Here is a 26,785-nt window from a genome sequence, read left to right as displayed (position 1 = left end):
TCTATGGCGGCCCAGCTTACACTATTGAAGGCGTTTCTAACGTCTAGCGTTACGATCGCGCAGTACCGTATGCCTCTTCTCTTTTTCTGCAGCGCAATTTCGGCCAATCCAGTCACCGACCTAATGGCATCCACTGTCGATCTACCTTTGCGAAACCCGTACTGGCTGTCTGATAGTCCCGCGTTGTCCGACCTCTCGGTATAGACCAATAACCTTGACAGAATGATCCGCTCTAGGAGTTTCCCGGCCGTGTCTAAGAGGCAAATTGGTTTATAAGCCGACGGGTCGCCTGGTGGCTTCCCGTGCTTGGGCAGTAGAACCAATTTTTGCCTTTTCCACCTCTCCGGAAACTCGCCTCTATCCAAGCATCTCTGCATAGCCGATCTGACCATGTCAGGGCTAGCTTCGATGGCCGCTTTAATAGCCACCGTCGGAATGCCATTCGGGCCCGGGGCCTTGTTCAGCTTAAGTGATTTCGCAATTGCGGCTAACTCATCATTCGTCACAGGGGGAACCTCACTCGGACCAGGATGGTCTTGCGGTGTGGGTGCCCATTAGGTTGTCCCAAAATTTGCACATGGTCGAAAAGCTTGGGGCTCACCCTGCAAATGATAGCTAAGGGTATTAGAAACAAACTTTTGTATGACGGCAACTTTCAAAAATGACGTTTAGAGGTCGCCCCGGCGAGATTTTTGAAAAATGGCCATTTTTCGTAATAAATTTCATACAAATATTTTTTACCGTACAAAAATTGGCAATACCCACTATTTTTATATTTTTTACAGTTTGATATGGATCCAAACTTCATGGGAAAAATAATTAACGACATGTTTTGCAGGTAAGTTTTTGATACTGAATTTTTGAATTTACCAAAATTTGTCATTTTTTGATATACTTTGCATTTTACCCATCATAAAAAGTATCTGAACCTAATGCTAATTTAAAACAATTTCCATAAAAAGATAGGAAATTTTATGAGGAAAAACTTTGCCGAAGACAGCATGGCGTTTTTTCTATCCGTTTTAGAGTTATTCACGATTTACTATTTGGTGAAATCTGGATTTTTAGGTATTTAAAAAAATCACAAAAGAACTGCCCAAAAACACATACAAAGTAAAAAATTACGCATGCTCAACAAGTTTTTGTCTTGATTGTGTTTAGGAATTATGGTAGCATCACGGGGGTGAATCTTCGTCACGAAAAGCACTGCCCGTTCGATATCTCAACACTAGCGAACCTGGTGGTGGAAGTCAAGCTTTAGCCTACAGCGAGCATAGGGAGGCGGCGTAGCACGCTTTGATGATTTTTTATTTTCCCATGTAAATTCATTCCAATCTAGTTTTCCAAGTGGAAATTTCACTACTTCCACCTCGAAACTTCACATTTGTTCGAAGATACACATCTGTTCTGTGGTAGCATCATTCATTGAATTTTTCTTTCCGTTGACAAATCCATTTTCTTTGATCTAGAAAGGCGCATACTAGCGAGAAACTTTATCATTAGGTACCATTTTGAGATGCCTTAGTAGGCCATGGCATTTATAACGGTTATGTACTGACAATGGTTTATACGAGCACAATACACATTCAAACGCAGGGCACATTTTCTATATCATTTAGAAGGTGATACATTCCGCAAAACATGTCGATTTTGTTTTTCAATGATGTTGTTCAAATCGTTCAAAGACATGAATAAAACGTTCTAGTAGTCCCTGTTATTTTGATCAACAGATAGGACGATAAAAATGACGTCACTTGTTTACGTCCAAAACTGTTGTTTACCAATAATAGCCTACCTTGTCTTTTTGTATGCCGTGTATGTGTTATGGTAATCAAATTGTTCTAACCTTGGATAACATTACGTTAACTCACTGGTTCATCTCATCCCACCCGTTTCAATTTGCCTCGGTGTATCTTATTTTCGGTGTTGATAAGATAGTTCACATCAGTAGATGTTAAAAAAGACATGGGCTGCTTTTCAGAATGTCTTGAATTGGAACTTAATATCTAAAAATTGGTATTCTTGCGTAAGATGTTCGTAATCGCGATTTGAATTTGGCATGGATCAACGTATTCGCCTTTATTCACTTTGCCACTGTTTCCTGGGCTGTTTCACTGGTCCAGGACTCATACGTCTTCATGTAGAAAAATAATTGAGAATATCGACAGGAAAGTAAGATAAACGCGAAAATATGGCTCAACATTTTGTAGAAAATATCTTTAAAAAATCAATAGGCTGTACGAAGCTTGTCACGAGAACTAGCTTTTTAAGAAATCTTTGCTATTTAATGTCCATATGAAGGGATTGAATAACAAAAAATAAAAATCAAATAATGATGTCACCATAATGCCATAACACAATCAAGACAAAAACTTGTTGAGCATATGTGATTTTTTACTTTGTATGTGTTTTTGGGAAGTTCTTATGTGAGATTTTTAGAAAAATACCTAAAAATTCAAATTTCACCAAATAGTAAATTGTGAATAACTGTAAAACGGATAGAAAAAACGCCATGCTGTCTTCGGCAAAGTTTTTCCTCATAAAATTTCCTATCTTTTTATGGAAATTGTTTTAAATTAGCATTAGGTTCAGATGCTTTTTATGATGGGTAAATTGCAAAGTATATCAAAAAATGACAAATTTTGGTAAATTCAAAAATTCAGTATCAAAAAGTTACCAGCAAAACATGCCGTTAATTATTTTTCCCAAAAAGTTTGGACCCATATCAAGCTGTAAAAAATATAAAAATAGTGGGTATTGCCAATTTTTGTACGGTAAAAAATATTTGTATGAAATTTATTACGAAAAATTGCCATTTTTCAAAAATCTCGCCGGGGCGACCTCTAAACGTCATTTTTGAAAGTTGCCGTCATACAAAAGTTTGTTTCTAACACCCTTAGCTATCATTTGCAGGGTGAGCCCCCAAGCTTTTCGACCATGTGCAAATTTTGGGACAACCTAGTGCCCATGGTCTCACCTCGTGGTGCGGGAACAACGTTTCCACAATCCTCTGCAGCATCGCGGGAGAGCGTTCCGGTGGTGCTGATGTGCCTTTCGTTTTGCACATGACTACGCGGTATGCATCTCCCCAGGGGGTTGTGTTGGCCGTCTGACAGAGATCGTTGAAGCACGCCCGCTTACGCGCCTTGATCTCTTTGTTCAGTGCCAATTTTGCCGCCCTGTATGCCACCTCTCGCTCAGCTCTCGACTCATCGGTCCGGGCTCTCTGCATCCTTCTCCTTGCCCTGTGGCAAGATGCACGGAGCTCCGCGATTTATTGACACCACCAGTACACCGGTCTTCGTCCATTCCTGGGTATGGATCGCCTCGGCATTGCCGCATCACACGCTCGTCTCAAGGTACCAGACCGTCGCTAGACAAGTAGTCTGTATTCTGCTCCATGAGCATCCGCTCCACAAATGCCGGCTTATCGAAACTCGAGGTTAGCCATCCTCGGTGATGTCTGTGTGTGTGTATGTGTGTATGTGTGTGTGTATGTGTGTGTACAAATAAACTCACATCAGTTTTTGGCAGTAAACCTCAACCGATTTTAATGACCAACGGTTCATTCGACGTGGCATCTGGTCCCATTGTTTCCTATTGAATATGGTTCGGATTGGTTCAGCCGTTCCGGAGTTATGGCCATTTAGGTGTTCCGGATCGGTACCCCTGGAAGGAACCAGACATGAAAATGCACCAAACCCATGAATGCGACCCATCAAACCACCGCATTTACGATTATCTGATGAACGGGAAGCAGAAAAATAGTCTCAGACCATATCTGAACCGGTAGTGTTCCGGAACCGGTTCTGGGTGTCCCCCCGGAATTGACCAAATATCAAATTGAACATAACCCATGCTTGCGACACATCAAACAGCGGCTTTTTCGATAACCTGATAAACGGTTAGCAGGAAAACAATATCAGACCATATCTGAACCGGTAGTGTTCCGGAACCGGTTCCAGATGTCCCACCGGAAGTGGCCAAATGTAAAAGTGAACCAAACCCATGCATGCGACACATCAAATCACGGCTTTTCCAATAACCTGATGGCCGGTTATTATGGAAGCAAGCTCAGATCACATACGGGACTGCCGGTTGTATTCCGGAACCAGTTCCGGGTGTCTCGCCGAAAATGGCCAAATATAAAAGTGAACCAAACCCATGCATGCGACACATCAAACAGCGGCATTTTTGATAACCTGATGAACGGTTAGCAGGAAAACAGTATCAGACCATACCTGAACAGGTAGTTGTCCGGAACCGGTTCCGGGAGTCCCGACGGATGTGGCCAAATATAAAAGAGTACCAAACCCATGCATGCGATACAACAAATAACGACTTTTCTGATAACCTGATGACTGGTTATCAAGGAAATAGGTTAGGACCGCATTAGGGATAGCCGGTGGTGCTGTAACCAGTTCCGGGTGTCCCTCCGAAAGCGGCCAAATATAAAATTGAGCTGAACCAATGCGACACAGCAAAGCTCTGATTTTTCGATAACCTTATGAACGTTAGCAAGCAAACAGGTTCAGATTGGTAAAAAAATGTTTTACGCATAAGGTCAAATCTCAACCGTTACGTAGTAATTGAACTTTACATGTTTTTAATTTTGATTGCCTCAACCGGCTATAACTTGAAAATGTTCAAACATATCGCATTTCAATGATTATTGAATTTTCTACCAAAAAAGATCTTGGAATCTATTGGTTTGGTTAGATAACTAAAGCAAAAAAGCTCGAAAGTAATGTTTGGCTTACACTTAGTGTATGTACTAAAAACTATATGTTCACTCAAAAAACGATTTTTCGAAGAAAAAAAAAGGCTGCTAGGATTAAGTCGCATATACCAATCAACTCAGTTCGACGAATTGAGATTAAGTATGTATGTGTGTATGTATGTGTGTAGGTATGTATATATGAGCGCAAAATCAGTTCACTCACTTTTAAGGCACTTCCCATTGGCCGATTTTCCGGATTATAGCTTGAATCGAACCCGAATTGTTTGCTATCAAAAATGGACCAGGTCGGCCAAGGCGTTCCGGAGTTATGGCCCTTTCCGTCGATCCGGACCAGCACTGGTAGAACTGACCTTATATAAAACTGAACTAGCCCCATCATCAAACATCAAACTGCGGCGATTTTTGTAACCTTTAGCATGGTTGACGAGTTTTGTGCGGAAATCAACACTGGAGACCAGAAGCTCCACGATGTCGGCCCAATATTCAATATGGCAGCCGAATTTTCTAGGTGGCGGCTCAAAATTCAAGATGGCGGCTGTTTAATGGAGATTTAGGCTCTAAAAGCATGCTATATGGGAATAGTTGATATGGAGAAGATGTCTGGACTCCTAAAATGGCGACTAGAATATCCAAGATGGCGGTCTATAATCCAAGATGGTGGCTTCAAATTCAAGATGGCGTCTGTTTAAAGAAGTTTAAGGCTCTAAAACCATGCAATATGGGTATATTTGGATATGGGGAAGATGTCCGAAGTAAAAAAATGACGACCAGAATGTACAAGATGGCGATCTATAATCCAAGATGGCGGCTTCAGTTTCAAGATGTCGGCTGTTAGATGGAGATTTAGGCTCTAACGGCTGTTTAATGAAGTTCTAGGCTCTAAAACCATGCAATTATGAGTATATTTGAAACGAGGAAGATGTCCGGAGTCCAAAAAGGCCGACCAGAATATCCAAGATGGCGATCACAAATTTAAGATGGCAGCTCCAAATTTAAGATGGCGGTTGTTTAATGGAGTTTTAGGGCCTGAAACAATGCATTATTGGTATATTTGGTATGGGGATGATGTCTGGATTCCAAAAATGGCGACTAGAATATCCAAGATGGTGGTCCAAAATCTAAGATAGCGGGTCCAGATTCAAGATGGCCGCTGTTTAATGAAGCATATTTCTCGTCGCCAAAAATGGCGACCAGAACATCCAAGATGGCAATCTTAAATCCTAAATGGCGGCTTCAAAATCAAGATAGGATCTTTTTCTTGAGAGTTTAAGGCTCAAACATTGAAAGCCAGATAAACGATATGATTTCTGGTATCTTGAAATGGATTTCTGTTAATTGAATGAAAGTGCGATATACATCAACATTTCAATTGAGTTTTATTGAAATGGGGTTTCGAAGGCACGAGAAAGGCGCCATCACCACTAGGTGGATTAATTAGGGTTTTTTTTTCTTCTTTTTACTCAAAGTTTTAACTTTGAGGCCCGATAAATTTTCAATTATTTGACCAATTTCAAATCTTTAAGCATGTTTTCGCAGATATATATGTTGTCTAAAAATATCCTGAACAAACTATTGTATTTTATGATACTTCTCACAAAAAAACTGCCTAAGCATACCTATAAACTTGATTTTTCATGCCAAATTTTAAGTTTGAGGAGAGTTTTTGATAGTTTTTTTTTCTTTAAATCAAATACTAAGCATCATGTTTAGGGTTATGAAACATAAATAGAAGGTTTTTCTCAAACAAATTTTTACATGGATTTTGAATATAAAAATATTTTTCAATTCAGGACACTCAAAAAAATAAATTTTTAAGCTTAAATATTGTTACTCAAAATAAAATTCGTACTCTAAGACCTGAACTATGCACGAAAACAATCAAAATCTCGTCTAAATTCTTATTTTTCCTGGTGTGATATTAATGTATGTTGAAACAATTTTCTAAAGGTACAATTTATTCACAGCATTCTTAGGCAACAAGTATATCTGCAAAAGCATGCAAAAAAAACTTGAAATTGGTCAATCAGTTGAAAAGATAACGGGCTTTATAGTTAAAACTTTGGGTATAGAGAAGAAAAAAAAAGAAATTAAAAATACTGATACAGTGGTAGACTTTATTTAATTTTTAGAGGATCTTCTAAGTAATTTGCATCAGCCAATGGGGGCTAAACAATGTAAAATTAATGTTTTGACCGTAAAATTCAAGAAAAATAAAAAAAATTATCTAGACATTCGTTTAGCCGAATCGTACAATTTTCAGAATTCCATAATAAAAACTATCAAATTTCCAAAAATATTAAACACAATCATTTTGTATGGTGACCTACATTATAGATCGACTTGTAAATCATAAATTTTATTGTTTTCGGAAGTGTTGCCATATTAATTTTACATGCTTTTCATATAAATATGTCATAATATTGAAAATGTTTCCAAAATGAGATTTTTTTTATTTTTTTTTTCATCAGAAGTTTATATTTATGTACTTATACTTGATTGACCGCCCGCAGTTGCAACTCCAGTATCGCCAGATCAGCTACACTCACACAAGGAACTGGTTCTTCACGCATCAGGCACACAATAAATCACCACTACGGGTGGTAAAATTTATTGCAGTATGTGAGATCCCAATGATGGCAAATTTTTCATGGAATACGGTTCTCGATAAGATGCTGTCGTTCAATAAATTGCCTACAACGTAATCCAGGGTTTCTCAAACTTTTCCAGTTTGTGAATATATTTAAATTTGACGATCCACCTTCATGCACTTTTTTTTTATTCTTCAATCACTTAACCTAATTTACAGCTCTTTTTGTCCACTAGGGCACTGCGTGAGCGATTCCAATTGGAAACTGTACTTACAATTTGTACAGCGCCTAAATGTATTCTATTTCAATTATACTACATCGAACTGGTTACCGTTGCGCTGCTTTCACTTTCTACCCTATCATGGTAAAATGATGAGCACGAGGATGTTGCTGTGTTGGCTGTTGGTTGTTCCTTTTTTTCAGTCCGATTGGGGGTCCATTATGAGTTGCCGTTCGCCGATGTTCAAATATCCGGGTTCATTTGAGCCATGGGCTCAGAAGAGGGTCAGTGTCAGCTGCTCTCAGGGGGGGTAAAGAGCAACTGACGAAAGTGTCGGGGCTGGGATCGAACCCATGACCATCTGCTTATGAAGCAAACGTGTAGCCACTACGCCACGATCTCCGGCTTCATGTACTTTTATAAAATTAGTCACTGAAGATTTCAATTTTATAATCTCAAACATTCTGGTTTCATGCAACAATCATACTACAATACGAGATTTGTACACTCCAACACATATTTTAAGATGAAAAAATCGAAAAAAAATCTAAATTGCACATGCAATTTACAAAACCAATTAAATACGATTTGAAAGCAACAACTTGAAGTCATCGTCTTCAGATCATTGTAAAAACTATGACGAAAATTTAAAATTAGTTCAAACTCTTAAATAATTCATTTTTTAATACAAAACGATATCAAAACGCAGAGTCTGACTTATAAATCAAATGTTTCGGTAAGGCAAGAACAAGCCTTACGCCTTTAAAAGGAAGATTCACCAAGAACAGCATTCGCGGTGTTGAAATGACACTTATCATAGGGTATGTGTACCATTCCTTAGCCTAATATGCAAGCCGCCCTGACAATTTTGACCATAACTCATGAATCAATAGCACTGGAAATAATATGTTGACACCCCGCACTCTAGGTAATGCATGTTTCACCAATTGGAAGTAAAATTACGTAAATATTCATGAACTTACTTAATTACGTTGAAAAGATTCGATGCGATGGTATACAACGTTAGTTTACGGTACAAAAATTGGCCTATTAGTGGATACATCGTTGGCCATTGCTTTCCAAGCGCTAGAACCACTTATTATCTTATTTTTTCAATATTTCTGCTGAAGTATTTTCACTCAAGTTTTCACTGCTTATTCAGCAATCTCACTTTCAAATTTCATTTTCAGAGATAAATTTTCACAAATCTATAAATAAATCACTTAAACTAAAGTTTTTTTTTCTAAATTTACACGGTGTTCAATAAGTTCGGATACACAATCAAATTGAATGTATTTCCCATCTGTAATTCAGATTTTCATAGTGAATGTATTAATTGAAAGCTCCCATAATACGAAGTAAAGTATCTAGGGCTCTTACTAGATAAAAACATAACTTTTAAAAACCACATAGAAAGTATTCAAACTAAGTGCAATAAATACATTAAGTGTTTATACCAACTTATTAATAGAAAATCAAAACTTTGTCGCAAAAACAAATTTTTGATTTATAAACAAATTTTCAGACCGGCCATGTTGTACGCTGTCCCAATATGGTCAAGCTGTTGCAATACCAGAAAGAAGCAACTTCAGAGGATTCAAAATAAAATTTTGAAAATGATTCTGAAGTTGCCTCCCTGGTATAGCATCAAATTTCTAATATTGAAACATTGGAACAGATGTCAACTAAAATCATTGCAAACTTTCGTCAAAAATCGTTGCAGTCTTCTATTGCTACGATTAGTTCTTTGTATAATTAGTTTAAGTAAGGTTACGGTTAGGATAAGTTAAAAAAATGTATTTCTGACACGCAGGTGAAAAATATAGCCTGCAAAAAATCTTAACTGCTACAGACACATTCCACGCGTTACGTTTTGCGCGAGAATCAAACTTTTGGTTTCAAAAACGGTTATGTTGTTCAATACATGCTAACCAGCATATCAAACGATCAGATTTGAATAGAAGGTTCATTTTATGCTTTTTAATTGGGAATTGGACCTTTGTACTTCGAAAGAAATCAAGAAATACAGCGTAACGGGACACCATCGCAAAAAATGATGAATTTTGACCAAACGACAAGAAATTTGCTACTCTTCTGGAACAGTTTTCAAAGTTTCAGGTACCATTCGAAAAATATAAGTAACTATCTTCATTTTAATGCAAAAAGAATCAAAATCGGCAGCAAGAGCTCAAAAATATCGTTCAATGAAGTTCAAAAACCGCGGTGTAGAAGTGCGTGGAATGTGTCTACAGCAAATGAAATAAAATATGTTATTAATTAGTATTGATAATAGCTTAAATTTATTTTACCAAATTAGGATGATAGTGTGTTATAATACACAGAACACCTAGAATGAGTTGAAGAATGTAAAAATTGATTGAGATACTAATAAAGATTATTAAAAAAAAGTGACATTTTCATTTCATTTTAATGCTCTAAAGTGATAAAATTGAAACGAAATGTTACATTTGTTTGGCGCATAGCTTTTCCGATCTACAGTTATGCGTGTTTGTTTGAGTTTTTGGTTTACGTTAAGTTAGGCCGAACGAGGGGACTGTGCCAACGAAGCATCCCAATACCCTAATATCCCTCAATTTTTCACTCAGCCCACCAGAAATTAGTCCGCTACCCACCGGTGGGTCGCGACCTATAGTTTGAGAAACACTGACCTAATCCATTAATTATAGTTTTTCTGATCGCAGTTTTCGGAAAAAAAACTGAGGTTACGGAATAGTTTTTTTTTGCAATCTCATCGTAATAGGCTGTTTTACCTCATGCAAATCTGCCAGGAAAAGGCCTACTTTCCCACACCAAGTTAGCAGTGCTGTAATGGTTAATTACAGCACTGATTTGCATTGCGTAATGAACCATTACAGCACTGTTTTCAGTTTTGATCAATTTCTTGATGCTATCTGGACGCAGGTTTGAAAAGTTTTGACATCTGCAAAGCATAACCTGCTATAATCAGACCTTCTTAAACATGGCTATGAACATCAGTGTGCAGTTTGATGAAAACGTTTTGTTAAAAACTATCCTCAAGTGGTAATTTATGAAATTGCAAAAAAAAAACGTTGAACGCAACTCGGTACAGAACTCGTCGTAATTATCCAACTCGGCAAGCCTCTTTATTCTGCACCTTGTTGCGTTAACTACTATTCTGTTTTAATGGTTATATTATTTTGTTTTTTTTTTTTTGCGAAAGGGAGTGGTCTGTTTAACGAAATTGTCTCCTTGTTGAATTTCTGGAAAGTTGTCAAAAAAATCTCATAAACATAAGTAAAGTTTCCCCAAAAACGTCTAATCACCAGGTTTTTTAATATAAAACAGTCAACAGTAAAACTTCTAGAGGAGGGAGGTCTGCACTACCAAATTTCATATCGAAGTAGGCTCCATAGTATGTTTTTGAATGTCTACTGGGGTCTGTTTTGCTTCTAGAGGAGTCTAAGCTACCCTAGACTTGCAGTTTTTACGACAATATTGTGTCTTAAGGCGAAACTGGAAGCATTTTCTCACTTTTTGGTTTTTGATTTTTTATTAAATAACGAAGCAATATTTTCAAAATCGGGTTTCGTACACAGTGAGAGGAAGGATCAAGGTATCTCCTGATTTTTTTTTTCAGGTGTAAAATGTTTTTCAGTTTTAAGGAAACCATTTTTGAATGAAATTTAAAAAAAAATATGGTTTTTGAAAAATTGGTAAAAGTTTTAAACCTGAAAAAAATTCAGGAGATAGCTCGATCCTTCCTCTAACTGTGTATGAAAACCGATTTTGAAAATATTGCTTCGTTATTTAATGAAATAATCAAAAACCAAAAATATGAGGAAATGCGTCCAGTTTCGCCTTAAATGGCCAGGTGCACGTTGTTCTTACGGTAGTAGCCAAGTAAAATGAGATGTTTGCTACCTGATATTCTAAAAGTTTTTCATCGTTTTTACAGTATCACTAATATTGTGCCCAATGTTCCCCATAGTTGCGTCGCCATAGCAAAATCTAACGTTATGTACGTTTTCCTGACTCGAAGTATCTGTCGGTTACATTTGCGTACATGCATAGCCAACACTCTGAGTTCCTCTTACTGTGGTCGTGGTAGTGTGCAGTGCACTTTGGGCTCCCTGTATATATACATATCGTGATAGCTGATGAGTTACTCATTCACAACTAGCCTGCCTAAGAAAATAGCATTGGACGTAAACATAACAGATTTGAGGTTTATAAAAAAACATAATAATTGAGCGTGAGCTTCAAAAAATATACTCGAATTAGCCAAATTTTTGATACTTAAATTAATTTCTAAACAAAATTACAGTATTTGGTGACCTATGTCTATGGCAATCTGGTTTCCATTGTATTGAAATGAATTGGTTTTCAACAAATTTGATAATAATTATACATTTTTGAAAACAATAAAAATTAAATAAATGCTTTCAACCTGGAAAATAAAAAAAATATTTCCGAGCTACAGCTTCTGGTTTATTGAAAAGTGTCAGTTTTTATCGGTATAATTAAAAAAGGTGTCTACTGTACTGATTAACATTGAAGTTACCTGGCGGTGAGGTCGCACGGTTGGTTGCGAGATGTTGTGTCCCATTGCATTTTTATTACAGTCAGTGCTTTCGGTGCCTGATTGAGAACATACTGATAACTAGAGGAACTCGAATTACTACCACTAAATTCACCTTTTTCATATTTACGCACTTCAATTTATAGTTGGAATGTCAATGGTGTAGATTTAGTTAATTACTGGACAAAGTTTAATGATTTGGTAGTGGTGTAAGTTGCGATGATGCATGTAAAGGGGAATCGATTTTTCTACTGTCGTTTTGGTACTTAATTGCTTCGCTCACTTTGACGACAGGTTCACTACTGAAACGGTTGTGGTTTTCCTTTTCTGTTTTATGCTCTTAAGGCTTGACGTTTGCTGGAAAGGGTAGTAAAGTCAAATCGATTCATCGTTGCTTATGATAGCAATTCTGAGAAATCTACAGATTTTCAACCGTAACTCGAAAATATGGGAAAGTTTACGTGCATGTTGTACAAGGGTTGGTGGTTTTCTTTGAGTTAGTTAAGCAGCTTTTTAATTATTACATTCATTTTGATGTGTTTTGATGTGTTTTGACGTTTTTTTTGGGTTTAAGAATTTAGATATTTAATGAATCTAATAAAATTGAAGTTATTGCTTACAAATCTGCAAGGGTTACTCAAAAGCTTATGATTTTTATGCAGACATCCCAACTAAAATTTTCAGCGCTATAAGCTTCAGTCATTTGCTTTCTGTTGTGTAACCATTGAATAAAAGCAGTCAACGCTGAATGAAAAGGAAGCTAGTCAAATATAAATCATAAGCTAATACACGACTGCAAAACAAGCACCATACAGCTACCAAACTCGGTTTTCAGAAATCCATCACTTGTCACTGGGGTTGCCTTTACTCCACTCTATTACAACTCCGGGAAATTTCCCGGAAGATGTGAAAACGTGAACAAATCGAATAGGAGTCCCCACTAACAAAACAGCTATACAGTACAGTTCGTTATACTGACAAATCCCCAAACCAGCAGCGCTTTGAAGGCCGTTATGCGATTTCATTACAGCTAGAAGCTGTAATAAAGAAACTGTTGGTATGCCAACACGGCTAGTCGGATGTAAACATTATTGTCTAAACAAACTTTAAGCGGAATATATAGCTACTACACAAATTCTTCACATCTATCCATCTCTGTGCTGTGAAATTATTTGGGTTGCTTCTACTGCACTTTAATTCAATGCCGGAAGATTTGCCGAAAGATGTGCAAATCGAGTCCCAACCAATACAACAGTTGCCTTTATACAGTACGTTTTGTAATGTTGCCAAATACACATAACAGCAGCGCTTCGTAGCTGTTTGAAGAACACTCTTTCAGCTGGAAGCTGTGACGAAGAATCTCTTGGCGCAACCACACAGCTTGTTCACTGTAAACATTATTGCGTTTGACGTTTCACAAGCTTTTGCAGCAAGATGAAGTTGGGTAAGGTTTCTTGTGGCACAATTATGAAGCCTTGTCTGGAGTAAAACAAAACGGACTATTTTCTATGCTATTTATATATAGCAGTGTGGCAGCGAGGACATCATCGGGACCAGTGGATACGGAGATCGGGAGTTCGATTCCAAGTAGCGGAAAGTACTTTAATTATTCAATTTTAAAAGCGATATTTCCAGTTCCACATGTATTGCGTCATGGTATCCATAACCTAATTATATTTAATCGATAAATTTGGGGATGCCGTATAACTATTATTTAACAACTGCGAAAAGGCTGAAAAGCGCCTTCTCAAGATGTTATTCAGTTAGTGGTTACATAGGAGCCGAGAAAAGAGCTATGACTTCGTGGCATAGAAGCTGCTCGCACAGCATAAACATGTGGATTAAGTTCGCCAGATTCATTGGTATAGGGCTTGCATAGAAGCTTCCGTCCATATGTACAACAAAGTAACTCAGCATCAAGCCGTATTGAGGACGCTTTATTGACGTTTACATTCACAATTAATGTTAGTTGGGATATGAGCATGAGCATAAAATTCGTATTTGTAGTTTTTACTCCGTGTTTGACCATACAATCGAAATTGGACAAGGAACCATCAAACGGAGCTTGAGAGTAGCTTACCGTTCTCAATGAGCACCTTTAGGAAAACCTAATTTTAAATAAGCCAAGAACGGAGCCGACCTTGTCCTTTCGGGCATCGAGGAAGGGTAGGAACGTTAGTGGGACGTGCGTGGCTTTCTAGAGACCGAGATAACGTCTGCTTCTCCACGTCTGTCACGGGAGGGAGTTTTTGTTAGAGGGGAGGGAGAAAAATCACATGATCTGGATTCACTATGGTAAGTGATGTGGTTCATGCAACCTTAGTTTGAATCAAAACCCTTTTTCGTTCTGACTTTAATATTACACCGAAGATGACGAACCATTGAAATTATTTTGTCAAAAGGTAACTCGAAAACGCGCCGACACTTGACATGACGAACCTTGCAATATTTGTTGGGTAAATACACGAAAACTATGGTTTAGTTTTAAAAATCATATCAAATGGTTATTTTAATATGGAACGAACTCACCAATAAGGCCCATACAAATATTTATTTCACTTTTTGTTCCACCACTCTTTGGCCGGTCGAGGGGGGGGGGGGTATAAAAATAATAAAGCATTTAATATGAAAAATATTAAAAACTCATTGGATTTGTTAAACAATTTTTAGCATGACCCTAAATATTTTTTATCTGTCCGCTGGAAATGCAAAATCCAGTCCAAAATCTTTAGGGGGGGGGGGGGGGGTGGTGAGGGAGGTTAGTTTAACAAAAAGTTAAAATGAAATTTGTATCAGCCTAAATATCAATCTCTGTTTCAGTGATGATGTTCGTTGCCAACAGTAGCGGCTCTTATCCTTCTCTCAGGAGGAAATGTAATTTTTTATTGAAACTGTTTTCTAAGATTTCACGCCGGAACTTGTAGTGACGAACTGTACAATGTTTATTTGTTAAATTTACAGAGATGAGCGTGTTGTAGTAAGACATGCTATCGCAACCTTTTTAATTCCCTTAACCCTTTCAGGACGGTTGGGTCATTTGTACCTCGCTGACGCGTTCTACAGCGGCGAGGTTGGTGAAAAAAGTCGTCCCGAAGGGGTTAAACCAATCTTATACCTAATCTAAAACATTCCAACTTCTCTGAGCACAATCAGATTCCATTTAGGTAACATTACTGAAATGGAGGGACCCAAATAGATTTTATCTAAATGGATTCGACCTAAATGGAGGTTTGAGTGTATCACACATTTTTGTCGAAGACGACAAACTCGTATCTCTTATATTTTCGCACTTAAGGCCCTTTTTCTATGAGAAGTTCCATCGACGGAAGCTACAAGCGGCCGTGCGAGCAGTCGCTAAATGGGCAGATAAAGTCGGCTACACTATGGCGGCAGAAAAATGATCGATATCACATTGTTGCACAGCAAAACATCACCCATGGAACAACCCCGTGGGGCAAACAAATACCGTTCAAAAAAGAACTGCGAATCCTCGGAGTGACTTTTGACCGCAGATGTAACTTCCGAAGGCACTTCAGCCTCATAAAAAAGGATACGGAATGTAGACTTCGACTACTAAAAGCAATCAGCGGAAGACACAAGACCAATAACCGAAGATCACTTCATACAGTTGGCTCCAGTATCGTCATAAGTAAGCTGATTTACATACATACATACATTTATTTGTTCAACATCATTAAGACAAGACATAATCAACAATAGTACGCCAAAATACTCGGTTTGTGGCTGCCGCTCTCCATCCTCGGTTGCGCCCAATGCTCGCCAGGTCACGCTAGACCTGGTCCGCGCATCGTGCTCTCTGCGCTTCACGCCTTTTTGTGTCAACCGGATCAGTTGCAAATACCAGCTTTGCAGGGTTGTTGTCCGGCATTCTTGCAACATGCCCTGCTCTCCGTTTCCTTCCGGCTTTGGCCACCTTCTGGATGCTGGGTTCGCCGTAAAGTGCAGCGAGCTCGTGGTTCATCCTTCTCCGCCACACACCGTTCTCCTGCACACCGCCGAAGATCGTTCTTAGGGTGAAGATATGACGAAGCCATACCCCGAATTTTCAAGAGCACAAATCTGAAGATTCAAATGACGGGTTGCGTTGAAAAGTTGATCGATTGGTCATCATCAGTGGCTAACTAATCGATCAACTTTTCAGCGCTAACCGACATTTGATTCTTCAGATTTGTGCTCTTGAAAATTCGAGGTGTGGCTTTGTCGTATCTTCACCTTAGCACGCATCGCTCGAAAACTCCGAGTGCTTGTAGGTCCTCCACGAGCATGGTCCATGTCTCGTGCCCGTAGAGGACCTTATTAGCGTTTTGTACATGGTGCATTTGGTGCGTGGGTGAATCTTTTTCGACCGCAGTTTCTTCTGGAGCCCGTAGTAGGCCCGACTTCCGCTGATGCTGCGCCTCCGAATTTCATGGCTCACGTTGCTGTCAGCCGTCAGTAAGGATCCGAGGTAGACGAACCTCCACCACCTCGAAAGTATCCCCGTCTATCGTAACATTACTACCCAGACGGATCCGGTCGTGTTTGGTTCCGCCTTACCTGTGTGTACTTTGTTTTTGAGACATTCACCACCAGTCCGACCTTTGCTGCTTCGCGTTTCAGGCGGGTGTACAGCTCTGCCACCGTTCCAAATGTTCTGGCAATAATGTCCATGTCGTCCGCAAAGCACACAAATTGTCCGGATTTTGTGAAAATCGTTCCCCGGCTGTTGAGCCCGGCTCGTCGCATCACACCTTCCAGAGCGATGTCGAAGAGTAGGCATGAGAGTCCATCACCTTGTCGTAGTTCCCGGCGAGATTCGAATGAACTGGATAGTTCACACGAAACCCTTACGCTGTTTTGCACACCGTCCATCGTTGCTTTGATCAGTCTAGTCAGCTTTCTGGAAAGCCGTTTTCGTCCATGATTCTCCATAGCTCTGCGCGGTCGATACTGTCGTATGCCGCTTTGAAGTCGATGAACAGGTGATGCATTGGGATCTGGTATTCACGGCATTTCTGGAGGATTTGCCGTACGGTAAAGATCTGCTCCGTTGTCGACCGGCCGTCGATCAAGCCGGCTTGATAACTTCCCACGAACTCATTCGTTTTAGGTAACAGACGACGGAAGATGATCTGGGATAGCACTTTATAGGCAGCATTCAAAATGGTGATCGCCCTGAAGTTCTCACATTCCAAATGGTCGCCTTTCTTGTGAATGGGGCAGATTACCCCTTCCTTCCACTCCTCCGGTAGCTGTTCAGTTTCCCAGATTTTGACTATCAGCCGATGCAGACAGGTGGCCAACTTTTCTGGGCCCATCTTGATGAGTTCAGCTGCGATACCATCCTTACCAGCTGCTTTGTTGGTTTTGAGCTGGTGAATGGCATCCTTAACTTCCCTCAGCGTGGGAGTTGGTTCATTTCCGTCCTCCGCTGCACTGGCGTCGTCGTTTTCTCCGTTGCCGTGGGCTCCCGTGCCTACGTTCTCCACGCCGTTCAGGTGCTGATCGAAGTGCTGCTTCCACCTTTCGATCACCTCACGTCCGTCCGTCAAGAGGCCTCCGTCTTTATCCCTGCATATTTCGGCTCGCGGCACGAAGTCGTTGCGGGATGCGTTGACCTTCTGATAGAACTTCCGTGTTTCTTGGGAACGGCACAGCAGTTCCATTTCTTCACACTCCGCTTCTTCGAGGCGGTGCTTTTTCTCCCGAAAGAGGCGGGTCTGCTGTTTCCGCTTCTGTTTGTAACGTTCCACGTTCTGTCGAGTCCCTTGCTGCAGCATTACCGCCCTCGATGCGTCCTTCTCCTCCAAAACCGTTCTGCACTCTTCGTCGAACCATTCGTTCCGTCGATTCCGTTCCACGTACCCGATGGTGCTCTCGGCTGCGTCGTTGATGGCTGCTTTCACTGTACTCCAGCAGTCCTCTAGAGGGGCCTCATCGAGCTCGCCCTCGTCTGGCAACGCGGCCTCGAGATTCTGCGCGTATGCTGAGGCGACATCCGGTTGTTTCAGTCGCTCTAGGTTGTACCGTGGCGGTCGCCGGTACCGTACATTGTTGATGACGGAGAGTTTTGGGCGCAGTTTGACCATCACCAGATAGTGTAAGCTGCATTATGGACTCGAAATCACCATTCGAGCATACAGTGAAATGATCCTCGCTTTCAGTCCCGTTTATAACAAGGTAATACGAATCACTTCAGGACTACTTCCCAGCTCACCCAGTCTTGCAACATGTGTAGAAGCCGGACTCCTTCCGTTCCCATTCGTACTAACCGTTGCTGCAGCCTCTAGAACCATAAGTTACCTAGAGAAAACGTATGGAGACAGTGAAAATGTTTTCATCTTCATAGATTTCCCCCCCGTAGCACAAGTCTATCGGGTTGGATATCGCCCTGTTTGGTGCCCAAGATTGACTGGACAATGAAGCGTGTAGTCCGTGCCGGGGACACGCCCGCAAAAGTCTCCGCTGAACTCAACAACTTGCTGAACAATATGTATAGTGCACACGTAAAAATTTTCACGGATGGTTCTCGAGCGAATGAGACTGTTGGTATCGGAGTCTATAGTACATTGCGCTATTATACCGAGTTATCTTTCTCAGGAAGATTAAAGCTGATTTTGGACAGTGAAATGACCGTAAAGACCACAAAGAACGGAAAACATTGTCCCGCCTGAGAGTGAGTCATACCAGAATTACTCATCCGCACTATATTTCAGTTAATCCCAAACCAACCTGTCCGATTTCCGCTAGGTGGTGCTAGTAACCCTTAGTGGAAGGTAATTGATGTAATACCAGTTAAATCATAAAAACGAAGGGTCTCCAGACAGATGGGCAAAAGACATTTAGTTGAACAAAATTTTACCGGGCGGCAGTCGGTCGACTGTCAACTGGCCGAATGCATATCTAGGTTATTACTCCTTCTTTTGTACAAAGGCCATCCGTCTGTTCGGCTATTTGTCAATTGGCTAAGCGTTATTCAGCTAAATGTCTTTAAGTCATCGGTCATAAGACTGAATGAAGGTGCATAATAACTGCTTCGAGTTGGTTTTGAAATCTTCTTGTTCTGTTGGTTTCGTTTTATTGTATTTAAAGTTATTATGACTTGCTTAAGAACTCTTTCGCGCATAGGTTTTTGGGTTTCCAAACGCAATCAGTGGGTTTTCAGAAATTTATTATTATAGTTTCATACTCATGTAGGCTTATTAAAATACTTGTTTTGTTAAGATTTGATTCAACGTCTGTTTAAGGTAGCCCAAGAGCATTGTACATTCAATTTCCACAAGGAAATGAGTCGGTAGGTATTTGCTTAACTTAGTCTATTGCAATCCTGGCGGTATCAGTTGTTACAAGGTACATTCCAGATGTGGTCGCAGTACTCTCGCTCCTGGTTCCAGTGCTGATTTGGGGGACAATCCAGCACAAAGAGAGTTCCGAAAACGCATCGGAAGAAGCGGGTGCAGTCCGGATGAGGTGCGTAGAACAATTCGCCGGGTGGGCAGTCCGGGGCGCCGGGTGGACGTTCGGTTGGCGATGGGGAAGGCGTTGGGGCAGGGGTGGGAGAAGGCGTTGGAGCAGGGGTGGGGGCAGGGGTTGGAGCAGGGGTGGGAGCAGGAGTGGGAGCAGGGGTGGGAGCAGGAGTGGGAGCAGGGGTTGGTGCAGGGGTGGGAGCGGGAGTGGGAGCGGGTGGGGCAACGGTGGAAGGCGTGGGACTAGGCGTTGGAGCCGGAGGAACTACCGTTGTAGTTGCTTCAGGCGTTGGAGCAGTGGGAGCTGTAGGAACTGACGGCGTTGGGGTTGGTGCTTCTGGAACGTCCCCGGTCGGAGTAGTTTGTTCTGGATCTACACCAGCTGGAGTAGTTGTTGTTCCATCACCGGGGCCATTGGGCGTTGGTGGAGTCAAAACCTCCTGAATACAGACGGAAATTTCCTCCAAGTTACAATTGTCCGTGATTACGTCGAAAATTAAGCCAGGACTGCACTGCTGCGGAAATGGCTGTTCGTCGATGCACAAGATGAACATGGTGCAGTCTTCAACGACCGGAACTCTTGAAACTCCAACATTTCCAACACATGGATTCACTTCGACTTGAGCGGTTGCATTGTTCAAAATAACGGCGCATAAGGCCCACCAAACCACCTGCTCGAATCCTATAAATTAAGTAGAGGTTATTGAAAAAGTTCACTCAACAAAACTGCCCACTCACTTTTCATTGCAGCTCACTGAAAAAAAACCTAACTCAACTCTATCCCAGGGGACTTCAATGCTTGGCGAAAGATAATGTTTAACTGACCGTGGTACGAAGCAGGTCATTACTTTTATAACGGCTTATCGGATTTCACCGATAAGCCATTATAAAGGCTATTCGGCCGATAACACTTGCAAGAATTTTGGGTAAGTAGGGTATTAGTTCCCTTATTAAGCATGTGGCTCCCATTTTCATCCCACGAAAAACAAAAGATTGAAGCGCTGTTTGTTTTGTTTCTTATTTTTGTAATTTTTGTTAGAAGTGAGCACCCATGAAAACAAAAAGAACGGAATCAATCGGTGCTGTAATCACTTGTTTTCGAGTAGGATGAATATGGGAGCGTGAGATTACTGATGGCACACATACCCTAGACTGGATACCTTGATACTGACAGCCGCTCAAAGTATTTAGTTTGTTTGCCCAATAGCTCTCAATTCGCTAGCGTACGTTTCGCGATATCAATGAATCAGAAACTTGTTCGTTCACACCCTTAATCGATTTATTGAAACAAGTAGCTACAATCACTTCCTGTGTCGAATAAATCGGCTTATCACTTGCAGATTTTTTGTAGGGGAGAGTGAGATACAGTTAGAAAGATTTAAAGAAAAAATAACTTTCATAACAAAAAAAAATTGAAATCTTCAGGATCTCTATATAATAATAGCAGTCGATCTGCAAGGACCACTACAGGATACTTTGGACAATTTGTCTACTAGGGCTCTCAAGCTGGGTATCGAATTCTCTCCGGAGAAAACTGAGATGGTTGTCTTTTCTAAAAAACACAAACCGGCAAAGTTTCCGCTCCATCTGATGGGTAAAACAACCACTCATAGCATGTCTTCTCAATACCTCGGCGTCTGGTTCGACTCCAAATGCACATGGGGGAAGCACATTGTGTATTTGATACAGAAATGCCAGAAGCGAATCAACTTTATGCGAACTATAACCGGAACATGGTGGGGAGCACACCCGGAAGATCTGATCAGACTGTACCAAACATCCATTCTGTCGGTTTTAGAATACGGTATAGCTTCTGTTTTCAATCCGCGGCGAAAACACACTTGCTGAAGCTTCAACGGGTTCAGTACCGTTGTCTTCGGATCGCGTTAGGCTCCATGAACTCGACTCACACAATGAGTTTAGAGGTACTTGCTGGGGTACAACCTCTGACAGACCGCTTTGCGGAGTTATCGTTCCGGTTCCTCATCCGATGCGAGGTTGTGAATCCATTGGTCATAGAAAATTTCGAAAAGCTGCTCGAACAGAACTCTCAAACTCGTTTTATGACTGTGTACTACTGGTATATGACGCTGGAGGTAAGCCCATCTCCGGTTAACACCAATCGTGACAACTTCTCAAACTTCGACAGTTGCTCTGTGGATTTTGATCTGTCCATGAAGGATGAGATCACCGGAATACCAGAATCTTTTCGTTCCGTGTGTATTCCACAAATTTTTGCAAGTAAGTTCGGGCATGTTAGCGGGGACAGACAGTTCTTCACAGACGGTTCGAAAACCGATGATTCGACTGGTTTCGGTGTCTACAACGAATTTCATAGCGCCACCTACATGCTTCAAAAGCCATGTTCGGTATACATTGCTGAGCTAGCGGCTATATACTACACCTTAGAGTACATTCGCACTCTTCCACCTGGGCACTACTTCATTTTTTACCGACGGTCTAAGCTCTCTGGAGGCTGTTCGGTCAATGAAACCGATGAAGCACTCAGCGTACTTCCTGAATGGAATACGCCAAGTCTTGAGTGCTTTGTCCAAACGCTCATACATCATCACCTTAGCTTGGGTCCCTTCACATTGCTCAACTCCGGGCAATGAGAAAGCGGACTCTCTGGCTAAGGTGGGCGCTAGCGAAGGCGATATTTACGAGCGTCAAATCGCCTTCGACGATTTTTTTGCATTGGCCCGTCAGGAGACCTTGATCAGCTGGCAACACAAATGGAGAGATGGAGAGATGGGTAGATGGTTGCACTCCATCATTCCCTAGGTGTCGAAAAAGCCATGGTTCAAAGGGTTGGATTTAGGCCGCGATTTCATTCGTGTAATGTGTCGGCTGATGTCCAACCACTATTTGTTGAACGCACATACCTTCCGTATTGGGTTCTCAGAAAGCAATCTCTGTGTCTGTGGCGTGGCTCACCAGGATATCGAACATGTCGTGTGGGGATGCAATGAGTATCGCGAGGTCAGATCTGAGCTGCATGAAATTCTCCGGGTCCGAGGAAAACAACAGAAACCCGTTAGAGAAGTGTTGGCAGGACTTGATTTGGAATACATGAACCTGATTTACCAGTTTTTGAAACGTGTTGATGTCAGAGTTTGATGTAGTACGTTCCTTGTTTTCGTTGTCCGCCTTTTGGTTTTGTTGTTCGCCCCTGTCTGTCGTCACCCCCTTTTCGTTTGTCCTCTTCTTGTCGTTGTCTACCGATAAAGTCCTTTCTTTTTGGTTCCGTTACAGATATGGACCATTTGTCCCATCAATGTTTTTAGTATAAGTTAAACCTATAAATCCGTCCTTCCCAATTTTATTTTATTCTTTTTTCTTTCTTCAACCCTTAACCTCGAAACAGCCGCGAGTACTTCGGCTTCCCAAACTAACAAGGCAGTAATAAATTGTACATAAAATATAAAATCATTGTAAAAACAAAAGATTTCGGCTCAGTTATGCCCATGTGGCACCCGAGCCTTCCAAATAAACGAATAACTAAAATAAAAGAATCTCTATTAGTTTTTATTTTCACCTAGAATGTATATGGTAAAAGTCTCCAAAGGCTCGCATGAAAAAATCGCAATCTACTTGACGCTTATGAAAAGCTTTCGTATAGCAGGGACTGAATCCTAATGAACACTTTTCTCTTCCTACTGGGTATGATGGGGCAATTGAATTGAATTGGTACCGGCCGAGTCGTTCTGTCGCTGCCGCAGGCCGTATCGGAAAAGGACAGAAAGAAAGCAGCACACCGAGGACGGATTTTAATATATCTGCTCTGTTTTAGGGTGGTCCAAATTAAAGCTCATTTTCAGTATTTTCATATTTTTCTTCTTGGCGTAATGCCTCAACTGAAAAAAGCCTGCTTCCCATCACTTTCACAATTATAAACTGAGAACTTTCTCTGCCAATGACTTTTTTCATTTCTTGCAGAAGAGAATCGAATCCACCGCAGCAAGAAACGGCAGCACGAAGCCAGTGTGATTGCTGCAGTGCAGGACAGCATGGATAGGAACGATATGCGCAGTGCTGTCACGGTAATATCAGAACTGGTTACTCAAGGTTTCCAAATTTCAGCGCCCCCTTTACTGGTATGCCACAAACAAATAAATTCACTATTGTGCATTATTAACCCTAGTTGGATGATGGGTCAATATGACCCAGACAAGCTCGCTGAACGTGCACTACGCCAACATTTTAGGAAGGTTAAGGCTTTTTTTCGGGAAACCCCCGTCCATGCATTATTGATTACCGAAACTTTATTTATCGCGGAAGAGACATTCTTGCTAGAGTTTCCTTTAAGAGCTTTGCAAGAATTCGTCTTAAATTTCTAGAATATGCTCAGGGATAACGTCCAGGGACACTGTCAGAAATTCATTCATGGATTATTTTAGGATTTATCAAAAAATGCCTGAAATGTTTGCAGAAAGAAGATTCTTACAATATTTCTTAGAATGATTTTAGCAAGAGTTCCTCTAAAGATTCCTCTTAGTATCCCTTCAAAATACATTCATGTCCATGGATCTCTGAACATTTCTCCAGGGATTCCTCCAGAGATTCTTTCAGAAATTTTCCTTGCCACTTCTTCAGGATTTACTTTACAGTTGCACTAACGTAAGAACTACACGACACACACAATACGCGACGCGACACAAGACAACACTTATCGTTCTTACAATCGTCAAGAAAAGATTTAAAAAATTACCTTTTGTCGACCGGTTTCGGGCGAGATCTAGCCCATCTTCAGGACAATGTCCGACTGACTGCGGTATGTTCGTACGTTGTTCGTATACGTCCAAAAGAAGAGAAATTTACTCTATCGTCAAGTCTGCTAGGTCGAAGAGACACGATGCGATGTGAGGGTCATCCTCATTCATCAATTGCTTTTTCGACCCTGTGATGAACATGGACTCCCATGCATTCAAATGCGAAGATTTGTTGACACATTTGAGCAGTTTCGCTTCTTCCCAGTTGATGTTGTGATTACTGCTCGCTGTATGAACTGCCACGCTGGATTCGTTTTGTTTGTTTGTGTCAACGGCATTCTTATGTTCCCTGATTCTGGTTTTGAATTTCCGGCGTGTCTGACCTATGTAGACAGCTGGACAGTCCCTGCATGGAATTTCATAAATTCCTGACTGCTCATCCGGGGGAACCTTATCCTTCAGATTACATAGTAGTTCACGTAACGTGTTGGCGCTTTTGTGCACTACTTGCAATCCATGTCGTTGAAGCTTCGATTTTATTGGGTTGGTTACTTTAGGGTAGAACGGTAGGCTAATCCTTTTTGTTTGTCCTGCTATTGGCTCCAGCGTTGTTATGTTCTGACGGTGTTTTTTGCGTTTGTGTTGAGAGTTTACTTTCAAAAACGGAAAGCCGAAAGATCCTCTTAACAGAATGGTTGAGGAAGTGAATCATGTCCGGAAGAAGGTAGCTAACTTGATGGGCGAAGACAGGTTGGAAAGAAAGTTCCATGTTCCAAACCCGACGGTGGCATCCCTGTATTGCCTACCAAAGATTCATAAGAATCCGGTAGGTATGCGCCCGATCTCGTCCAACATCCGTACCCCTACCGAAAAAATGGCAGCATGGCTAGTGGAGGAAATGAGAAAATACCCTGTGAAGCATGGAAAAGGTGTTAAAAACTCGGTGGATTTGGTTGAGCAGCTAGAGGGGTTCAAATTGCGACGAGGTGAAATTCTGGTATCGTTCGATGTCGCCGCTCTATTTCCGAGCGTACCAGCCACTGAAGCTCTGCAAAGCCTGCGCCGACACTTGGAACGGTGCCGAGTGCCACTAAACCACATCGAGGCTTATCTCTCTGTTGCCAAGGTCTGTATGAACCAAAATTTTTTCAACTTCCGGGGAAAATACTACAAACAGACCTTTGGCCTGAGCATGGGTAGTAAGCTCTCACCACTTCTGGCCGATTTGTTTATGAGCGATCTAGAAAATGAAGCCCAAAAACAGAAGCTTTTTCCTCGAGTGTGGTGGCGCTACGTAGACGATGTTTTCGCCCCGGTGAAGGAACGGTACGTAGACCAGACACTTAGCATGCTAAATTCACAACATGAAACGATCAAATTCACGGTTGAGAAGGAAGTAGACGGGAAGTTGCCTTTCTTGGATCTGATGATTAGCAGAAACGAGGATAACTCTCTGAAATTTGGGATTTATCGCAAACCAACTAGCACAGATCGGTACATAACATCCGATTCCAACCACTTTGGTGCCCAAAAGCAAGCCGCCTTCCATTCTATGGCTCACCGGCTCTACAATGTACCGTTGGATAGCGTAGAATTCAAGGAAGAACAAAATCGAATTTACGCTGCAGCCGAGGTCAATGGATACAACAGAACTTTCGTAGACAAAATTCTACAAAAACACAAACGCAAAAAACACCGTCAGAACATAACAACGCTGGAGCCAATAGCAGGACAAACAAAAAGGATTAGCCTACCGTTCTACCCTAAAGTAACCAACCCAATAAAATCGAAGCTTCAACGACATGGATTGCAAGTAGTGCACAAAAGCGCCAACACGTTACGTGAACTACTATGTAATCTGAAGGATAAGGTTCCCCCGGATGAGCAGTCAGGAATTTATGAAATTCCATGCAGGGACTGTCCAGCTGTCTACATAGGTCAGACACGCCGGAAATTCAAAACCAGAATCAGGGAACATAAGAATGCCGTTGACACAAACAAACAAAACGAATCCAGCGTGGCAGTTCATACAGCGAGCAGTAATCACAACATCAACTGGGAAGAAGCGAAACTGCTCAAATGTGTCAACAAATCTTCGCATTTGAATGCATGGGAGTCCATGTTCATCACAGGGTCGAAAAAGCAATTGATGAATGAGGATGACCCTCCCATCGCATCGTGTCTCTTCGACCTAGCAGACTTGACGATAGAGTAAATTTCTCTTCTTTTGGACGTATACGAACAACGTACGAACATACCGCAGTCAGTCGGACATTGTCCTGAAGATGGGCTAGATCTCGCCCGAAACCGGTCGACAAAAGGTAATTTTTTAAATCTTTTCTTGACGATTGTAAGAACGATAAGTGTTGTCTTGTGTCGCGTCGCGTATTGTGTGTGACTTCTTCAGGAGTTTCTCAAGAAATTTCTCAAATGATTCATCTTTAAACTGATCCACGGGCTTCCTAAGAAATCCGAAAATCCTCAAGAGATTATATAG

At 41.1% G+C, this 26,785-nt stretch overlaps 2 protein-coding genes across 4 annotated transcripts in view; both read right to left on the bottom strand.

Moving 5' to 3' along the window:
- The window catches only part of LOC109402145 (dual specificity protein phosphatase 3), a 192,063-nt gene that overhangs the window by 138,388 nt on the left and 26,890 nt on the right, over positions 1-26,785 (bottom strand). The window contains exon 1 of one of the 3 annotated variants that reach the window (XM_029864208.2): positions 12,093-12,251. The exons of 1 other annotated variant lie outside the window; for it this stretch is intronic. In XM_029864208.2, coding sequence (XP_029720068.1) covers positions 12,093-12,137 — 45 coding nt within the window. In that variant the 5' untranslated portion in view covers positions 12,138-12,251. Of the gene's footprint in view, positions 1-12,092; positions 12,252-26,785 lie in introns of those variants that run through there. One more of the 3 variants, XM_029864209.2, reaches the window with a different exon arrangement.
- LOC109402628 (uncharacterized) lies at positions 19,357-20,473 on the bottom strand. Its single transcript, XM_019675334.3, has 2 exons — positions 20,315-20,473; positions 19,357-20,258 (listed from the first exon to the last, which is right to left on the bottom strand). The coding sequence occupies exons 1-2, from the start codon at positions 20,319-20,321 to the stop codon at positions 19,447-19,449; spliced, it is 819 nt and encodes a 272-aa protein (XP_019530879.2). The 5' UTR covers positions 20,322-20,473; the 3' UTR covers positions 19,357-19,446.

The sequence above is a fragment of the Aedes albopictus genome, chromosome 2 (genome assembly GCF_035046485.1).
Source record: "Aedes albopictus strain Foshan chromosome 2, AalbF5, whole genome shotgun sequence".
In the NCBI taxonomy this organism is placed as follows: domain Eukaryota; kingdom Metazoa; phylum Arthropoda; class Insecta; order Diptera; family Culicidae; genus Aedes; species Aedes albopictus.
Note: the sequence above shows the minus strand (reverse complement) of the source record. Positions and strands in the feature narration are given on the sequence as shown.